Here is an 18263-nt window from a genome sequence, read left to right as displayed (position 1 = left end):
TGTTGTTGCTATCATTCATGTGATATCAACAATATATAATGATTTTGGTAGCAAAAAATTAGTCTTGACCACAGATGCATGAAAATTTCAGCCATAAACTGGCATGGTTATGGGTGGTCAGGTTTGCTGATGTACATGTTGCTCATGATAAGGACACTCACATAAAAAATGTCACAGATGTCTTGCTGATGTACATGTTGCTCATGAATACGGACACTAACATAAAAAATGTCACAGATGTCAAAATAATGCACAGTTTGCATGACATTTATTAGATTACACATTACCTCTTGGGTCGGATACGATCCTCTTCATAGTCCATCAATCCTCCATGTTCAGAGAACATGTCCTCATGGCCTCGTAAGTCCATGTCTGCCTGCTTAAAGTGTTCAGCTTCTGCCACCAAGTAAGTAAGACACATCGACCAATATTGCCCATCTTTGATAAGCAGTTTAGTTACTACATGCTTTTGTGTGCAGTTTTGCATGATTTTCATGAACGACATGAAAGAAGCAAAATAATGATACAAAAGCAGACAAGTTTTATGTGGATTTGGACTCTAGCACATTTGGACAACAGCATGTACTATATCTGTCAACAGCTAATAAGAAATATACATGTATTCAGAACATCAAACTCACCTTGAGAGATTTTTTCACTTCTTCCACCTTGTCTTCAATTTCCTTGCGGTGTTTCTTGGTTGCCTCACTCATTGTATCAGCCCACTTGATTTTCTCTTGAATTAAATAAAGTAAATTATCTGAAGTGTCCAACCTGTAGGGTATTCATCCACAGATGGAAGCAAAACATCATAATTAATGAATTCTAAATCATGAAATAGCAACATGAAAAAGCATGACAAGTTCTGCTTCCACAAAGTGAAACCAAGATAAATACTGAATCAGTTAGAAACGAGAGAGAGAGAGAGAGAGAGAGAGAGAGAGAGAGAGAGATTTATTCTTCGCAGTGAAATCAGAACCACCCTTGCCAATGAGACAAGATCCAAAGGATGGAGCGTAGTATGTTGTAAAAACACTTCACAAATACGAAAGAATGTAACATTTCATTTGATTATAAGTTGATCGGATCTGACATGCAAAAGGCCTAACATAAGCCAGCTGAATGTCATTTCATTTGCAAAAGTAGGCACCATAGCCATAGACCAATCAGCATCTAGTGGATGTACTAGGTTATGGTGCATTCCATTACCCTAGTGAAAAATATTTAGCAATGCAGCATAATCAAGAGAACTAGAACTTCACATATGGTGATTTGAAGTTTTGAACAAATGAAGGAATTTTCCATCTAAGAAGGAAAATGCAAGTGGCATCTATTTTCAACACACTGATTTGAAGGAGTAAGTTGGGAGCGTCCCTATTGTTCATAAGCACTTGTTCATAAGCAAGTCTTCAATGAACACAATCAAGCCAAGGGATCCTCATCATTACCAAAAGAGGGAACTACTTTAAAGCTTTCTGAATAAGCGATCAATTTCTATTCAAGGAAAACAGAACGTAATTAATAGCTGACGATAGCAAGCAATCATGGAAAAAGTGTATTACTATTCATCACAAACATACCAAACAACTAAAGAAGAGACGAGACATCCTTAACCCTTGGGAGGATGCAAAAGTCAGACTGAACAAACCCCTGAATTAAATGTTTCAAAGTGGATTGGATCTCATTTGCAACTATCAAAAATCTTGATTGTAGTTACATCTGAATATTAAGTTTTGATGAAAAATACCTAGCCAACTAGAATCTTGGACAAATTGACATATTCTCACCCCTTATTCCACAGCTTAAGAAATTCTAATACGGCAAACTGAAGCTAGTCTACATAAAAAACATAAGAGTCTAATGTTAAACTCATGGATATCATGTTACAACACTTGAAAGCTAGGCTGCAATTGACACTAATTAATTGCCTATAAAAATCTACTAAAATTACCAACTATGAGTTTTAGCAAACTGTAATAATTATGCAAAATGTAATAATTATGTGATAACTATAGAATCCTAATTAGGTCAAATTCAGCAAAAGATCCTGAATAAGCCAAAATTCTAGCCCACAATTTCAGTCTCGGGACTAGGCCCTGTACCGTAGCTAAGTGACGATAGGTCAGTCAGCATCGTACACTCCTAAACCAAAATACACTGCTGGAGGCAAAGTAGCAGATGTACCATACATTGGTATAAGAACCATATCAAGCCCCTTGTAACCACCATAGGTGTGGCAAGTGATAATTTAAAACATTTGATTAGCCTTGATGAATCAAGTTGTGTTAATGTCAAGATTGTTCCATTTCTCTTCAAGACATGTGTACATCTTTCAGCCATTTTGTATCTTTCTCTTTATCTTCATTCATGAAGGAGAACATTAGGCACGGTTAACTTCATTAATGACCGTCTTTTCTACCTACATACCTTCTTTTTCCACATCCCCAGGATATTAAACACTATTACAGGGTTTACAAAGAGTTTAAGCTCATAATTGACCTGATCTTGACTTTCTAATGAAGACTGAACTAAAGCAGCATGAAAAATGTTATCCTTGAGCTCAAAAATGGTGGCTTATAGCCTTTTCAATCACTAAATGAACAATAAGACATCATGATTTTTGTGAGTCAACCTTATTGACGCTGTGCTATTTTCTCCTGTAAGCATTTAACACTTGTCCTAGCTGACATTCATGGGTCCATCTTGATACAAAACCTACATTTGAATACTCATGATCAGACATGGATTTGAGGGTCAACTATTCTATTATGCCAAATCGATGATGAAAAATCTGAGAATTTGCTTCTTATATTCATGGTCCGAAGCCATATTAAAGGTAATAACTAATCATGAAACCTGAAAGATCAATCCCAGTGATCCTTTTTTATTTTTTAAAAAAAAGGAACTAGGAAGAAATGCATAGATGACCTCCAATGGCTATCCAATCTGAAACCCATTACAAATCTAGTAAGATCTTCACAGAAAAGATTTTGTTTTAAGCATCCTTCATTATAGAAATCAAGTCCCTTCTTAAGTGATATCCTGTGAATCCACACCTCCACATCCCAACACAACATTCAAGTATTTGCTGTGCCAAACAAGCAAAAAGTCTTTGTTTTTCTAATCATCCCTTTAGGCAATCAAGTCCATTCTTAAGCAATATGCCATTAACTCACACTTCATATGTACTTGCACTATAACTTTTATATTTTACTGTTGAAACAAGCAAAGAGTTTTTGCTTTATCCTCCTTTATTATGCAATCAAGTCCCTTCTTAAGCAATATCCGATGAACTTGCACTTCACATCCTAATTCCCCTTTCAAGTATGCGCTTACACTGTAACTTTTCTATTCTACTGTGCCGAATAAGTAACAAAAAAACTGAAAGTTACATCACAACATCATAATCATATAATTTAGTTTTTGCATTATATTTGATCCTATTATCCTAGCTTCCTATCAATAAAGTTAAATGGCCTTCATTATCAATCAAAAACCTTAAGATTGGTTTATAAATATGAATTTTGCTAGCTTTTCCAAAATTAAGTGCATTTAATTTTGCAACATATTTCTTTCAAATCGAAGACAAGGTTGTTCAAAGATACTTCGTTTGTTGGTTCCAAATTAAATGCAGAATTGTAAAACTTGTTCAACCACTCCTCTAAATTCATGGAAAGTTTATACAAACTAAGAAAGATGTTATAGATGTTTATATCAGATTTTATATAAAAATGAAATCTTCAAATGAGGGAAAACATGTAGAAAACATTAAATAAATAGTTTGATAAGTATTTTATACTGAAATAAATAAATAAGGTTGAAAACGCAGGGTTCTTGGACATCTTTAATATGCATACTAGCAAGATTATGTTGTTTTCATAAAACCAAAGGAATCTATTTTTCTGAAACAATCAACATTCTTAAAATATTCTATACAGAAAAGGGATTTCTAAATATTGACATGACTAAGTACATTTGGCATATAAAACTCACAGCAAATAAAAGTATTTGGTGAAAGTAATGCACGTGTTTGATTGAATGCACATGCAATATGGTCATTATATTTGATTCCAAAGCACAGTCCCAAATAATTGTCTTGAGTACTATAAATTGGGATTTGATGCTGCTGTTTTTGATTCACTATTTTATTATTCCAATTCTTCTCAATTTTCTGCTACTAAACCTTTTCGATTAAGTCACATTTGTAGCACTTTTTTCATAACTCTGATGGAATATCAGACCAATCATCTCTAGTAACCCTACCACACTTCTGTTTCTTTTGCGATCCAAGTAGGCTTTGTTGCTCAACAATAACGATCAATGCAAAAGTTGGAAGAAATACTATTGGCAGATTATCAACAGACAGCTGGATATAGACACTAAAGTTTTCTACAGTAACATCATGAAACAACATACAACTAACACTATTCTAGGCAGTTTGATCTCCTAATTACTATAAGCACATAATCAGATTTGACTTTAAATGTGAGCAGTTACATATGAAAGTGTCAATAAAAGTTTGATGGTTAAGATCATCCATACAATATAAAAGTGTCAATAATTTCTGTCCAGCAGTGATCTGGACCCTTAAATCTAAACGAACAAATCCTATCCATCTGAAGTCTCATAAAGAAATTCTAAAACCTCACTTTCACGTACTGATCTGATAAAGATTTCAGAAGGCTTCCCAATCCTCATAAGACTCTAAAAACTGCACAGCTTTGATCTGATACAGATCTCAGAAGCTTCGCAATCCTATAAAGGGTTTAAAACCTCTGCATCAGGTAGCTGATCATTGGTGGAGGATCTCATAGCTGTCGTACTTGATATTGATCCCAGAAAAGTTTCCCAAACATATAAAAGCTTTAAAATCTCTGCATAAATCTGATAGCTGATTGCTGGTGGAGGATCTCATGGCGCTGCATATGGGTCAAACACACCATTGCATAGTCAAACACTAAACTCCTCTCTATCGTCTGCTTTTCTCCTAATTTAGCCACCAATTCTTCATTCACAGTTCTGGATATATTCCTCTTTTGTTTTTTTTTTTCCAGCTCTTTTAGTTCCTTTTTTACAATTTTTTTAATGAATCTGATAGTTATTAGTCTTGATGGGATGAGTAGGAGATTTTAGGGAGGTGATGATCCTTTCTCCAGATGATCGATTATGATTATGATTGCATTTTTATTTCTTTAGTTCTCTGTCTGAAGAGAAATCAAGCCAGAGATTCTGATCCTTATCCTCCAACATCAAGCTTGAACTGATGTTAGAATTTTTTAAACTCTCTCTCTTTTTCTTTCCTTTTAATAAAATTTCTAAGGATGACTGTCAATGGTTTAAGACGATATGTTTGATGAGTTGCAAATATTGTGAGATTCTGTGAATTCACGATCAGGATTTCATATGATATAGTCTTGGTAAAGGATCAGGAGGTAAAACTTATAAAATACCAGTACCTTGAGATTGAGCATTATCTTTTGGTCCAATGACTCATCTTAAATTTGGACAGGTACCTTTATGATCATCTTAGCCAAGCACATTAGATCCCATAATTAATACTTTCTAACATGGAACTGAGAACATATCTTCTCTACAATCTTTGTTGTGAATCTAAGACCTCTTCAATCCCAACTTTCTGTCCAGATGGAACTTGGTCCCTTTCCTTCACAGATAAAACCATGCACCATAAAATAGCTCCAAAGTATATTGTACAATGAAGAATTTCCCATCTTATTAATTCATCAAAAGTTAGAACCAGATCTTAGTTTGATATCTAAAGCACAGCATTCTAACTATTTCTTGAGAGAGTGGTCAACCATCATGATCCCATTAAAGAAACTTGCGACACCCCAACTACAGCTTGATGCATTAGGATGAAAAGTCAAAGCTAAAGCTTTTGTAGTTTCATAAGCCTATTGCCATAGTATCCCCAAACTGTTGTTTTTGAGAGCGTATCTTATAATTTTTTGTATATATAATTATATCTAATGATACATACCATAAAGTATTTTTTTTTTAACTGATACAATAATGCCGTGCATGAACTTTTAAATATAATAATTATGCTATAAATTATTTTTGTTGTTTATACATAATTTCTAGATTAATTAATGGTCACTTGAACATTCTTTTTGTTGTTCTGTGTGTTTATCAAGTCCTGTATTTTTCTTTCAATATATTTTGACTAAAGCATGAATCCAGAAAAAAACCAAAATATTATCAATTATTATCAATGATAAAGTCATATTATTGTACTCCAACCTTACTCCATAATAATGCATACTATTAAAATTATTATAGAAAAGAAAAGAGTGCTAAGTTCCCTTGCAAACACATGCTTGGAAATTTCTTCACATTGATATATTGCATTTGTGAAGCTATCTCATCTAAGGAAATGGACATGGGCAAATATGACCCAGTTCAAGCAATTACAGGATTCCTATGGAAATAATCCTCAGGTAGTGCAACTAATCAATTCAAAGGAAATGCATAAAGATTTAAATACAGTTAGGTGTATTTTATAAAAATAAATTCCTAAAAATATTTAGCCATAGTTTTTAATATCTTCAAATAAATAAATAGAAAAAAAGAAAGAGAAGTCATAACCTTGGTCTAGGATCAAGGTGTGTAACCATCATCCTAAGATAATGATTATCTTGTTTGGTGTAGGTGATGCAGCAGTTGATGATCCCAAGGTACAAGAGCACAAAATGTGGTTTAGGGGGTACAAGAGGTGTTAGGGGTGAAGGTGGTATGGATATTATCCATTCGGATCCATTTTCGTATCCGAATTAATCTGGATATGGATAGAAATTTGAGGATCCGATTAATATCCGTATCCATATCCATATCCGTAAAAAAAAAAAGATATGGATATGGATAGACAACTATCCGATCCGTATCCGAATATCCAAATCTATATGTAATCTATATAATTTATATAATTTTTATTAATTTTTAAGAAAAATATACAATTAGATAAATATATTATTAACTTGATTTATCATCTATTTAGTAATATCTATGATTCTGTAGTCATAAAGTTTAATTATCTAAGTAACATCCATAATTATATCCATACTTCCAGTATCTGAATTGCATCCCTATCCATTTAAAATAAATACGGATATGAATTTTTACATCCAAATAATATCCGTATCCATATTTATATTCATCAAACAAAACAAATATGGATATGGATATGATGGTATTCGATTTGTATCCGTTTTCAGTCCTGAGAGGTGTTTCTTTCACAAGACATACGTTTGAGATAGGCAAATCAAACACCAACCTCCAATTGCCAAGCAAAGGTGTGCGGCCGCTAAGACAAGCCCCAATTCACACAAGAAAAAAAAAAAAAAAGCTATATATAGTTATATACTATGTAGGAGATAGCATTCTTGAGTCTTCATTTTGATTGATGATTGTAGAAATAGATGTATTATCTATGCCATTTAATATATCCCTTTGTGCCAGTTGATAATCAAATACAAATGTCATGAGTCAATGTCTACCAGATGAATCGGTCCTCTTAATTAGAAACTCCTATGTACATTTGCACTTTGAATATTCTATAAATCAGGTTTTAGGATACTTCAATAGTTTGTACCACAAAGAATCCATTGATTAAAAAGTCAGATGTATTGGTTTTAGAATTATTTTTACTGATATTAGCAAACATGAGCATGCAGATCCTATGCACCCCTGTGTAAGTATCCAAGAGTTTACATACTGTTTTTTTGAAATATGTTTTACACTTTCCATCTTAATGTGTGTTGGCACCTATATTTTTACTAGGCCCAAAACACGGTGACGATTTTACTAAAAGTGTGCACGTAAATGTATCATATTAAATTTGTATTAATATATGAACATTTACACATATTCCATAACTGATTGAAAAGTTATAAAATATTTTTCCCAATTCTAATATTCTAAACTTTTAAAGTTATATAATTAGGTCCTCCAACTTTACATATTCCACATCGTTTTAGGTTTTTGAACCCTTAAATTTTATCAATGGAGACATTTGCACTCTTCAAAATATGAAAATATTTATCAATCTCCAAATTTAAGAGTGGATGGTTGATTATCAAAAAATGGTCCCTCAAGACGTGCATTTGCACGTACATATTTACTAGGTTTAAATAATTGCATTCAATGAATTCCATGATTTAGAGCTACAATTCAAACATTCATCTTGTTGCTAAGACATGTCAATAGATGTTCCTCCACGTAGCATGTAACTAACTGACACTTAAAGACCCATCCTGATTAGGTGACATGACAGCATGGGAAAAGATATTACTAATCAAACAGGATGATAAACTGAGGCCACGCCACCACAGGAAACATGACACATTGTACAATGTCCAAGAAAAAGAAAAGTTACCAGTTTGATAATGTCTGTATCATGTTGTTCAGTTGTTCGGGTCTAAGATCCCTCCCAGCAGCAAACTGGACCTGCACGACAAATCAAAATGAAGATGTATTACTATTTGTGCATTAAGGAAAAGAAAAGGAACAGACAATTAATCAACAAGTATGCAACAAGTCATTCAAACCTCAAAGCACGTGCGCAACTGATCCAGTTTTCCTCTAACAATACCCTGTGAGGAGTGAGAACCACAAAAATGCAAACAAAAAGCCCATTACTTCAAAAATATATTTCAGCAGAATACTTTGCATTGAAGAATATTATCCACAAATACCAATGTTTTCTGGATGATAAGGTATTTGCATTTTTTTTTATAATAATATGAAACTATGTTAAACATGAGGTGTAACTCACACTAATACATAACCATAACCATCTAACCTAGTCCCAAGTATTTGCAGTCTGCTGTATGAATTCCCATTCACCTATAACTCAAAACTAGAGCTACATCCAATGTTATTCAAGCTTTTCCATATCCTATGCCACGCCTTCCATCCTTTTTACCTCAAGTTTTCCCCTCTTGTTCCTACATTCTCCAACAAAAGTTAGTACTCCTTGCAGGAGCTCCCCAGATCTTTGTCTGCATAGCCACCTTCTCAATCAATTCTCCACCAATTTTGTCTTAGTTGGTGCAACTCCTACGACTCCCCTAATATACCCATTTCTCATTTTAGCCTTTCTAGTTTTACCAGATATCCGTCTCAACAGTTTTTATTCATGATACATTCAGCTTGTTTTCTAGGACCCTCCTTTTGCCCAATATTTTGAGTCATACAGTATTGCAAGTTTGTTGCTGCTTTATTGGTTTTTCCTTTAAGTTATCAAGGTATGTGTCAATCACATAATGCCTCAACGAAACCTCACTTCATGGAACCATTTTTATCTCTATCATATGTGTTCACTTATCTCTCCATTAATTTAGATCCTAGATTACAAAGCTGATAGCTCTGTGCTTGTTTCTTAAAGGAAATATATGTCTGTGTTAAGGATAGCAAACATTGATTGCTCATAAAGAATAATGTTAAAGAAGAAAAAAAAGGTCAAACATATATAGCAGAGCAAGGAACACAGCAAGGAACATACGTATGTACATGGTTTGTGACTGTAGGTCATTTCTTAAATACATAAAGAAGAAAAGCAACCTGGAAAAATGCTTACCGCATACATGCACTCATTGATGAGAAAGTCTTCAAGTTCCCTGACATTAGAAACATCTAGTTCTTGCATAAGTTGATTATAACGCAATACCTGATAATCACCATTATTAACGGCTATTAGCAGTATGCAATGCAATTCAGGTTAAGAGTTCCCACATGAATGGTTAAGCAATTGGCCCAAAGACCAACACTAAGAAAGAATTTGGTACATCATAAATTCTAGAAACTAATATAACTTGCATGAGGTTAAAGTTTAAAACATTAACCAGCCACAAAAGGAGCTCTTATCTTTTGTTACTAAATAATTATCCATTACAATGAGATTTATGCATGCCACACTATGGATCTCATAGTTCCTTCGATTCAATTATTATTAAATAATTATCCATTACTAAATAACAAAAGATTTCCCTCATCTTTTGTTACTAAACTTATGCATGCCACATTTCACTCAAAGGGTTGAAGGGACATAATGCATCAAGCCATTCGTAAGTGCCAGCCTAATCCTCTTCTCTGGGTATCCCAAATGAGGGAACCCTAGAAGACCCACTAACTCAAAATTGGAAATGATCTATAAATCAAAAAAATCCTTTCAATTGGCTAGAATACCTTATTTAAACAAAAATATCTCTTATGGAGTCATATTGAGTATTTGGCAACACATTCTGTACCTTGGTGAAAGATCGGTCCTTGTTTAGCAACCACATATCATCTAATATTCAAATTCTCCATCGTTACATTCCTCAAAAAATCCAATTGGTCCTGATTCTTCCCCCAACTAATAAAGGGATCTTATAGCTCACATGTATTCGATGGCCCCCATCAAAACCTAGCTGTTGATCATCGTTCGCAACTTTCATTGTTCACATACCACCTGGGATCAGTAGATTTCTCATAGTTGATGCTGCCACCACACTATCTCAGATACTTGTGATTCCAGCCAGATCATTTCATTCAAAACTTGGAGTTTAATTCCCCTTCTTTCATTTCTTCAATCATTGATGATAACTAATACCTCAAGTTCCTGTTAGATTAATCATTTTGACTGATTGTTTATACATAGATGACAAGTAAAAAAGCAATAGGAAGTAGAATGAACAATGCGGTAGCCAAAAAAAAGGGCAAGAATATTGACTTCCATAATCTCATTCAAATTACTTACTAAAGCCACAACCTTGCACATTGCAATAAAATATTAGCTCCCATTTGACAAGCTACAACATTAGCTCATGCACAAGCATGACTAATGGAAACTGATATAACTAGTATGAAATCAAACTTAGAATACATGCTAGCCATAGGAAGAAACAGAGCTCTTATTTTTGTCACTAAATAATTATTAATTACAGTGAATTTTACAAAAGCATGTCAAGCTACAAACAAAGTTTAAATTGTTTATTAAGCTCCAAACCTTGCAATGAAATTTTGGTTCCTATTTGGAATGCGACAGCTTCATGAATTTTGATAGCACCATAGATCCCTTGGGTTTCATAGTTTGTCTATGTGTATGGTTAAAATTACAAAGACATTCACTATGCCCTTGACCTCTTGGCTAATTATGTGGACAACTCCACTGAGGATATAGAAATGATTAAGGATGACATAGTAAGAGCACAAGCTCTAACAGGTCTGCAATCAAGATGGGTACACATGACATATACATCAAAAACCTAAATTAAAAGCTTGACCATCTGCAAGTGGTGGCATAGATCATCTTCATTACATGTAGTTGTCTTTTCATAAAGCAGTCATTAATTCTATTATATCATTTCAATTTCAGTAATAATATATACCTTAATGGAAATGACACATAAGTACTAGCATACAGAAACAGCAACATGGCTGCTCGCCTGCTCTACTGATCAAAGCGACAGGAAGGGCACTCTCTCTCTCTCTCTCTCTCTCTCTCTCTCTCTCTATATATATATATATATATATATATATATATATATATATTCTTTATGTTGCCATATGGCACACATCAACAAGCCAAATCTTTTGAATAAAAATAAAAATGCTGCTTTGTTACTTCTCCCGACATAATTGTATTTATATGCACATAAATATTTCTCTTACACTTATATTATTAATTGTTACAGTTAAAGAATAGAACATACAAGCATGACAACATGGTGTTTCTTTCTACAGGTAAAGAAAACACCTCAGTGCTAGCTTTCAATATTCAAATTTCAATTCAGATGTCTTGCTCACAAAAAGTATAATTACCAACCAAAGTCCATACAAGTCTTTATTTTTTTTTTAAGAAATAAAATAAGGACACTACAATGAGGGATCAAACCTTGGACCTCTCCCAACTAGAGAGGGGTGTGAACTAGCAGATCTAAGACTACTTGGCCCATGAAAGTCCATATCATTATCCCAGAATTCAGATTTCAACATGTCGACTCACATCTTTCCACTATCAATATTCTTGAATTTCAACTAGCGCAACTTATTCTTAAAAGTCTGAATCAAGGTATACTGAACCGATACCGCCGGCCGTGTCGGCCGGCCGGCGGTACGGTTCGGTATGATTGCGTACCGTACCGAACCAACGAAGGCAGGCGAACCCGAACCGGAAGAAAAAAAGAGAGAAATAGAGAGAGAGAAAGAGGAAGAAAGAAAAAGAGGGAGGGGAAGGAGCCGGCGGGGCCGCCGGACAGCCTCCGACTGGCCGTCGTGGTCGTCGGAGAGCGCAGTTCACGCGCGCAGCGTCGCGGGCGTGAAACAGGGACGTCGCCCCTATTTCGCAATTTTTTTTAAAAACCCTAGTTTTAAGTGAAGCCGGCAAATAGTTTGCCGGCTTCACGATTTTTGAATTTTTTTTAAAAAATTCCTTAAGTCGACAACTAGGTTGTCGATTTCATAAGTTTAAAACAAAAAAAACAAAAAATCGAAACAGACGGTCGTCTGTTTCGAAAAAGAAGAAGAGGGCGGAGCTGCAAAGGAGCTTCACCCGCTCGACCGCCCGCAGGCCGTCGGCGTCAGCTCGCCGACCACCGGGGCCCTCGCGACGGAGGCGCCGTCCGTCCGATAGGTCCCTGCTCCCTCTCCGAGCGCTCTCTCTCTCTTTCTCGCTCTCTTGAAAGTCCTATCGGACGATACGGGGCTCGAAAGCCCTCCGATGGCCGCAACCGACCACCGTCAGCCTCCGACGGCTCCCATCTCCCTCCCTCTCCTCCTCTCTCTTTCTCACTTTCTCTTTTTTTTCTTCCGTACCGCCTATGTACCGAATTTACCGGCCAAATCGTGCCGGTTCCCCACTGGTCCGATACGATACGGAGTGTACCGACCGGTTCGGCACGGTATGAAAAACCTTGGTCTGAATCATCATTCCAAAATTCTGATCTTGAGATAAACATGACAAGATCCAATAGGGGTGATGCAGAAAGACAACAGACATTATGTTCTCAAATGGCAAGTTATGATTCACCACAAAGTCCCTCTTATCCACCTTAAAACCTATTAGAGGTCTTTGGATGCCAGAAGAATATTTTCCCAATGAGGCTTTCCTTGGAGAAAAGAGTTAGGCAACCCAGTTTAAAAGGTGATCCATCTTATCATTTGAAGTGTGGATCAAAATTTCTAAAATCAGAAAAAACTCTCCCACTGGCCCTCCCCCCAACCTAAACCCTTCCTCGCCTCCACCACCTATGCTCAAATCCCGTGGATGCCTTACCAAGCATCCAATCACCCCCTTAGTCTATAGGATCTATCCCCTCTAACCTAGGGTCTATAAAGATTTCTTCCAAATAACTCCCTTGATGTGCTGGAAACAAAAGACCTTTTCTTAAAAAAGAACTAATTTAATATTCCACTGAACACTGAAAAAATAAATCATTTGCCTCACATATGTATTTAATTTTTTTCAAAACTGATAACAGAGGCATATTTTCCATTCCAACTTCCAAGTTTGAAAGTACATACAACAACAGCCAAAAAAAAAAAAAAACTAAAACCTCAATCATGTTTGCAACTCCTATAAACCTTCCAAATTAACATTGAAGTGTACAAAGTAACAATTTGCCAATCCAAGAAATAGTAGCAAGATCATCTAACTCTGATTAGCTGACCTGACATTGACAAATTTTGAAAATATTGGATGTTCCAGACCTGTAAGCTAACAATAAACAAAGATACAGTTCCTGATTCTTTAAAAAGCATCAAATAATTAATAATATCACAGTCAAACATAGGAAAATATTGACCAACAACATAAACCTTACAAATGAGGTTCTAATAAAAAAATAAGCTTATTCCATAATTCTGTAATATTGATGCTACATACAGTTCCGTATTTGGAGTCCCATGGCTGCAAGGTGTACAAGAATCTAAGAAGCAAGGCACTTTAAAACTGGCAAAATACATTATACAGAATGAATATACACATGCAAATACCTTGTTTGTCTCAGCCAGAGTCAGCACACTAAGTTGCTTTAGCTTTCGGACTTGATCAGAAGATAGTGCCGGAAGAGAGCCAGCATTACCTATAATCAGTGCAACTTTCTAAGAAAATTTCAGGAATGTTCTACTGATCATAGCAAAATTGGCATCCTCTTTATCATCATTATCATCATAAAATTTGCTAACTTTTATCTAGAAAAAGTTCTGCTTGATACCAGACAATAAAAATGATCATCAACAAATGAAAGCTCAATAGTCTGTCAAACACTTAAAAGCTTACAAAAAATAATGCTATAATTAAAACAGTGAAATAATCTATGACTATAGGTGATAAGAGATTGTCTGTCAATATAAAAAAGCTCTTTGATAGATGCTACAAAGATAGCACAACCAGAAAGAAAGGACACTTTTTCCTAATCGGTAATGTGAAGTATTACAACGTGAAAACAAAAGGAAGAAAAACTCCACGATCAGGGTAACATTCTGTTAAATGATTAACAATTAAATATGCATAAATAACCCAAAACAAGGTAGCTAGAGTAATCCCAAAAATTAGCAGATCAACTTATTAAAGGCTTGTGAACTCCTTTGAAAAGTTGATTGAAAAGCCTCATCATTGCATCTTCATAAACTTCCAACCTGGAAAGCTAGGATCTCAAGTATCACACCATCTTTCTATAAATAATAACTATAAATAATGATGATGATGATTAACAAAGAACCACTGTTTCTTGGAAACAAATCAAACAGTGAAACAATCCCCCCTGAACCCTAGACGAGAAATGCAGCACTCGCATCTGCGAAATGGGAAGAACAAAAAAAGAAAAAAAAGCAAAGAACTGAATTCTTACTTCTGTAATCGCCCCATGTACCATATGCAAACAGTCGGAGCACATCGAGAGATGACGAATACTGGGTCCCCTCAAGCTGAATCCCAAACAAAATTAGTGATACGGAGAAATACCAAAACTGAGACAACCGCTCTACTTGAATCCAACAAAAAGAAATAACCAACAGCAGATGCGCGTCAAAAGAATGCAAATAAGCATCAAAAGAATCAAATGAAATAAACCAAGAAAAACAGAAAATTAAACAGGAGAGGGTTTTGGACCTTGGCGAGGTTGGGGACGGAGAGTATCTCTGAGAAGGCGAAGAGGGAGGGATGTGAGGTGACCTCCAGGACGAGACCGGCGAGGGCGGGGCCGTCCAGGACGGCGGCTTGCTTCACGAATAGATCGATGAGCTCCGCGTGCTTGCGCTCGATATCCATCGCTCTCCCCTCGAGCGCTCTCCTTCTTCTTCTATGTACGAACTTATATATACATTAATTTAGATGGAAAGACGAATTGGAGCTATAAACTAAACTTAGAGGGCGGAGGGAATTGGGATCGACCTCGGTGACAGTGGGGTTTTTCCTTTTCTTTTCCCCCTACTTCGGTTTCACCTTCTCGATGGGTTGGCTTTCTTCCTGCTGGCGAAAGCGGCAAGCGTACGGTGGGGTTTTAGCGTTATATAGGGCGAGAGTCGGTTTAGGCCACGTTTAGAGAACTCAATCCACCGGTTCGCGGATTAATGGTTTCTTTTACGACTAGTTTTGGTGATGGAGGGAGAGGCAATTTCCGAGAGTGGAGGGAGGACTTCTATTTGGTTGGAATTTTTAGAAAAAGAATAAAATATTTTTTTATAAAAAATATTTTTTTTATGATGGATGAAAAATAAAAATTCATAAGAAACGTGAATTTTATATTTTTTTATGATATAAAAATTGATGATATATTTTTTTTAAAAATATACTTTTAAGATCCATAATTAATATTTTATGAAATATCAATTGATGATTATGATAAAATACTAAATAGTGGCATATACCAGATCTTTATTTCTTTTTTTGTAAAAAAACTAAAAAAGTTTATATTATTTTAATATTTATATGAGGATAATATAATATTTACATTAATTTTTAATATTATAATATTTATTATATTTTGATATTATACTAATATAATACTTGATTAATATTAATATAGTATTTATATTAATATATTAATATAATATTATATTTATATCTATATTAATAAATTTATTATATTAAAATATTAATATTATATTAGTATAATATTAATATATATTAGTATTATATTAATATAATAAATTATTATGATCTAATATTATATCATAATATATTAATATTATATTTATATAAATATAATATTATTATTTATATAAAATTTAAAAATAAAAATATATGATTTTATATCTATTAAGAATATAATAAATATTGTATATATTTTTTCAGAAAAATAGATGTTCAATCAAGTATAAATCACTTTTCTGCCAAACCCAAATGTTCTTCATCTTGGATAATTCCTGGATTTGCTGGCAATTGAGACATAAATTGCTGCTTATACTTCAAATCACTCGACAAAATGCATGCTGCTACAAGCTGTAATAAATTTGCCATCTAACTTGTTAGTTGCTTGCCTTGTTGATAGATGTGGGTGTCTTGGAAACTTAGACAAGATGAAAGATGCCAAATATCAATAGTAGCAAGGAAAGGTCAGCATTCATGCTGAGATATCTATTAAACCGAGAGATAATTATCGATAAATCACCTTGTCGCCAAACCTTAATAGATGCAAAGAAGATATGACCCGGTGAAGCCCATCTCATACTATTTCAAGGTTGGCAAGAGGTACATTTTTTTTTTCAAACTTATAACGTCTAGTAATCGCTCAAGATGAATATATTTTTCTTTTTCTACTTCCTTTCAAAATAGGAAGCATAAAAATTCTATCTTTTATAACAGCACATACATGAAGACTATATCAACATGTAAGATTTTCCAATCTAGCAACCAGAGCCATCCATGATAATCACTCATGACCGTGGCAGTGTTTTTTGCCTTTTTCTTTATGAAACAAGGTAGAGGAAACTTTCATCTTCTTTATTATATGAGAATATTAAAATTGTATCAATACTAAGAGTCAAGAAATTTACAAACTCAATCATGTGACCCCTCTTGCTCGGTTTTTTTTTTTTTTTTGGTAAAGTGCTCGGTGTTTTCTCCTTTCAAAGTTATATGTATTGATAATTTTATCCCCATCTTGAATAAGCTGTAACACTTCTCGTTCATTAAATCTTGCAATCATGTACACCTTGCTCAATGAATGAAATGCATTGCTTGAGAAGTAAAGGAGAATTTAGATGATTACAACTCCTCGCATGCATTAGCATTGGTGTAATAATACTTGCCCTCTTTATATACTTAGATGAAGAGCGGTGTATTATACAATGTATAAAAAGAGGTAGTTTTCAAATTAGGAAGTATTCCCTCTTGATTCTGTCTCCTTCTATTATTTTAAAAAGTGTATTGCTTACATCTCTATCTTTTCTTGCCGTGAACTTCCATTCTCTTCTCTTTCATCTGCTCTTATGTAAAACTTCCAAATAAATTTGACTCAATTTTTCTCTAATTTAACTTCCCAAATAGGTCGACTTCTTATTCAACTCTATGACTTGCTCTTTGTTTTCTATTCTCGTTCAGACATGCAAAACACGTGCTTGATTGCTAGTATTGGAAAAAAAAAGAAAATGATTACTTTCCATTGGACTTTTTCTTTCTTGGAAATTTGATAAAGATTGATAGATAATTAACTATCAACCTGGAAACCATAAATAATGTTTTTGAACATTTAATGTTTAAAAGTCAATAAAAGAGTGTGCCTATATTTCCTCTAATATGTGTCTCATATAGTATTGTCTGTCCTGTCAACTCAACCATGTAATTCGAGACATATTAAGTAACTCGAGAATATTTAAAAACACAATACTTATAATAATTTTCTAAGAGCTTTTTTATGCATATTGGATTTCAAGATCCTTTTTGGTTGAGTCCCAATTCTTTCACTGGCAGCCCTATCAAATTAATTTAAAACAGAAAAAATGTTGAATATTTTCCGTTCTCTTTCCTTAAAAAAAAAGAAAGAAAGAAAAATCAACTCTCCTCACACATGATCGAGTTCATATTACACCAAAGACAGTATATTAGATGGGGCTTATTAGCTTATCGGGCTTCAGATCAGAGCACGTGCCTTGCATGTGCAAGACCTTAGTTCGTAGAAGTCTGTCATGCCCATGCCGACTTTACTTGAAGCTCGAACTCCAGACTTGCAATAATTTAGGTAAAAGCAGGAACTTGCATATAATTTTCCACCATCCAGCCGTTCCGTGGTGATTTTGACCTCCGTTCCTCCATATTTCATGGT

General features: G+C 34.5%; 1 protein-coding gene and 1 non-coding gene across 5 annotated transcripts; one reads left to right on the top strand and one right to left on the bottom strand.

Moving 5' to 3' along the window:
* Positions 1-196: 196 nt before the first annotated feature.
* On the bottom strand, positions 197-15529 carry LOC140857158 (COP9 signalosome complex subunit 7-like). Of its 4 annotated transcripts, none has more exons than XM_073255666.1 (9): positions 15392-15485; positions 15110-15310; positions 14850-14925; positions 13993-14081; positions 9596-9685; positions 8565-8609; positions 8393-8463; positions 642-774; positions 197-376 (listed from the first exon to the last, which is right to left on the bottom strand). In XM_073255666.1, exons 2-9 carry the CDS (start codon positions 15266-15268, stop codon positions 284-286), a joined length of 756 nt encoding a protein of 251 aa, XP_073111767.1. In that variant the 5' UTR covers positions 15269-15310; positions 15392-15485; the 3' UTR covers positions 197-283. The 4 variants fall into 4 exon arrangements, with proteins under 4 accessions (XP_073111767.1, XP_073111768.1, XP_073111766.1 ...); XM_073255667.1 differs by having other exon boundaries at positions 199-376; positions 15110-15296; positions 15392-15529; XM_073255665.1 differs by having other exon boundaries at positions 199-376; positions 15110-15299; positions 15392-15526.
* On the top strand, positions 5132-5238 carry LOC114914164 (small nucleolar RNA Z103). The gene has a single exon (XR_003800783.2). It is a non-coding gene; the product is annotated as a small nucleolar RNA Z103 (small nucleolar RNA).
* Positions 15530-18263: the final 2734 nt, after the last annotated feature.

The sequence above is a fragment of the Elaeis guineensis genome, chromosome 4 (genome assembly GCF_000442705.2).
Source record: "Elaeis guineensis isolate ETL-2024a chromosome 4, EG11, whole genome shotgun sequence".
NCBI lineage: Eukaryota > Viridiplantae > Streptophyta > Magnoliopsida > Arecales > Arecaceae > Elaeis > Elaeis guineensis.
This window is presented reverse-complemented; position numbering and strand designations above follow the sequence as displayed.

Coding starts and splice junctions, on each gene's coding strand:
- LOC140857158 (XM_073255667.1), bottom strand. CDS start 15,268: ATGGATATCGAGCGCAAGCACGCGGAGCTCATCGATCTATTCGTGAAG. Junction 14,926..15,109: donor CCGTCCCCAACCTCGCCAAG/GTCCAAAACCCT, acceptor TTTGGGATTCAG/CTTGAGGGGACCCAGTATTC. Junction 377..641: donor AAGTGAAAAAATCTCTCAAG/GTGAGTTTGATG, acceptor CACTTTAAGCAG/GCAGACATGGACTTACGAGG.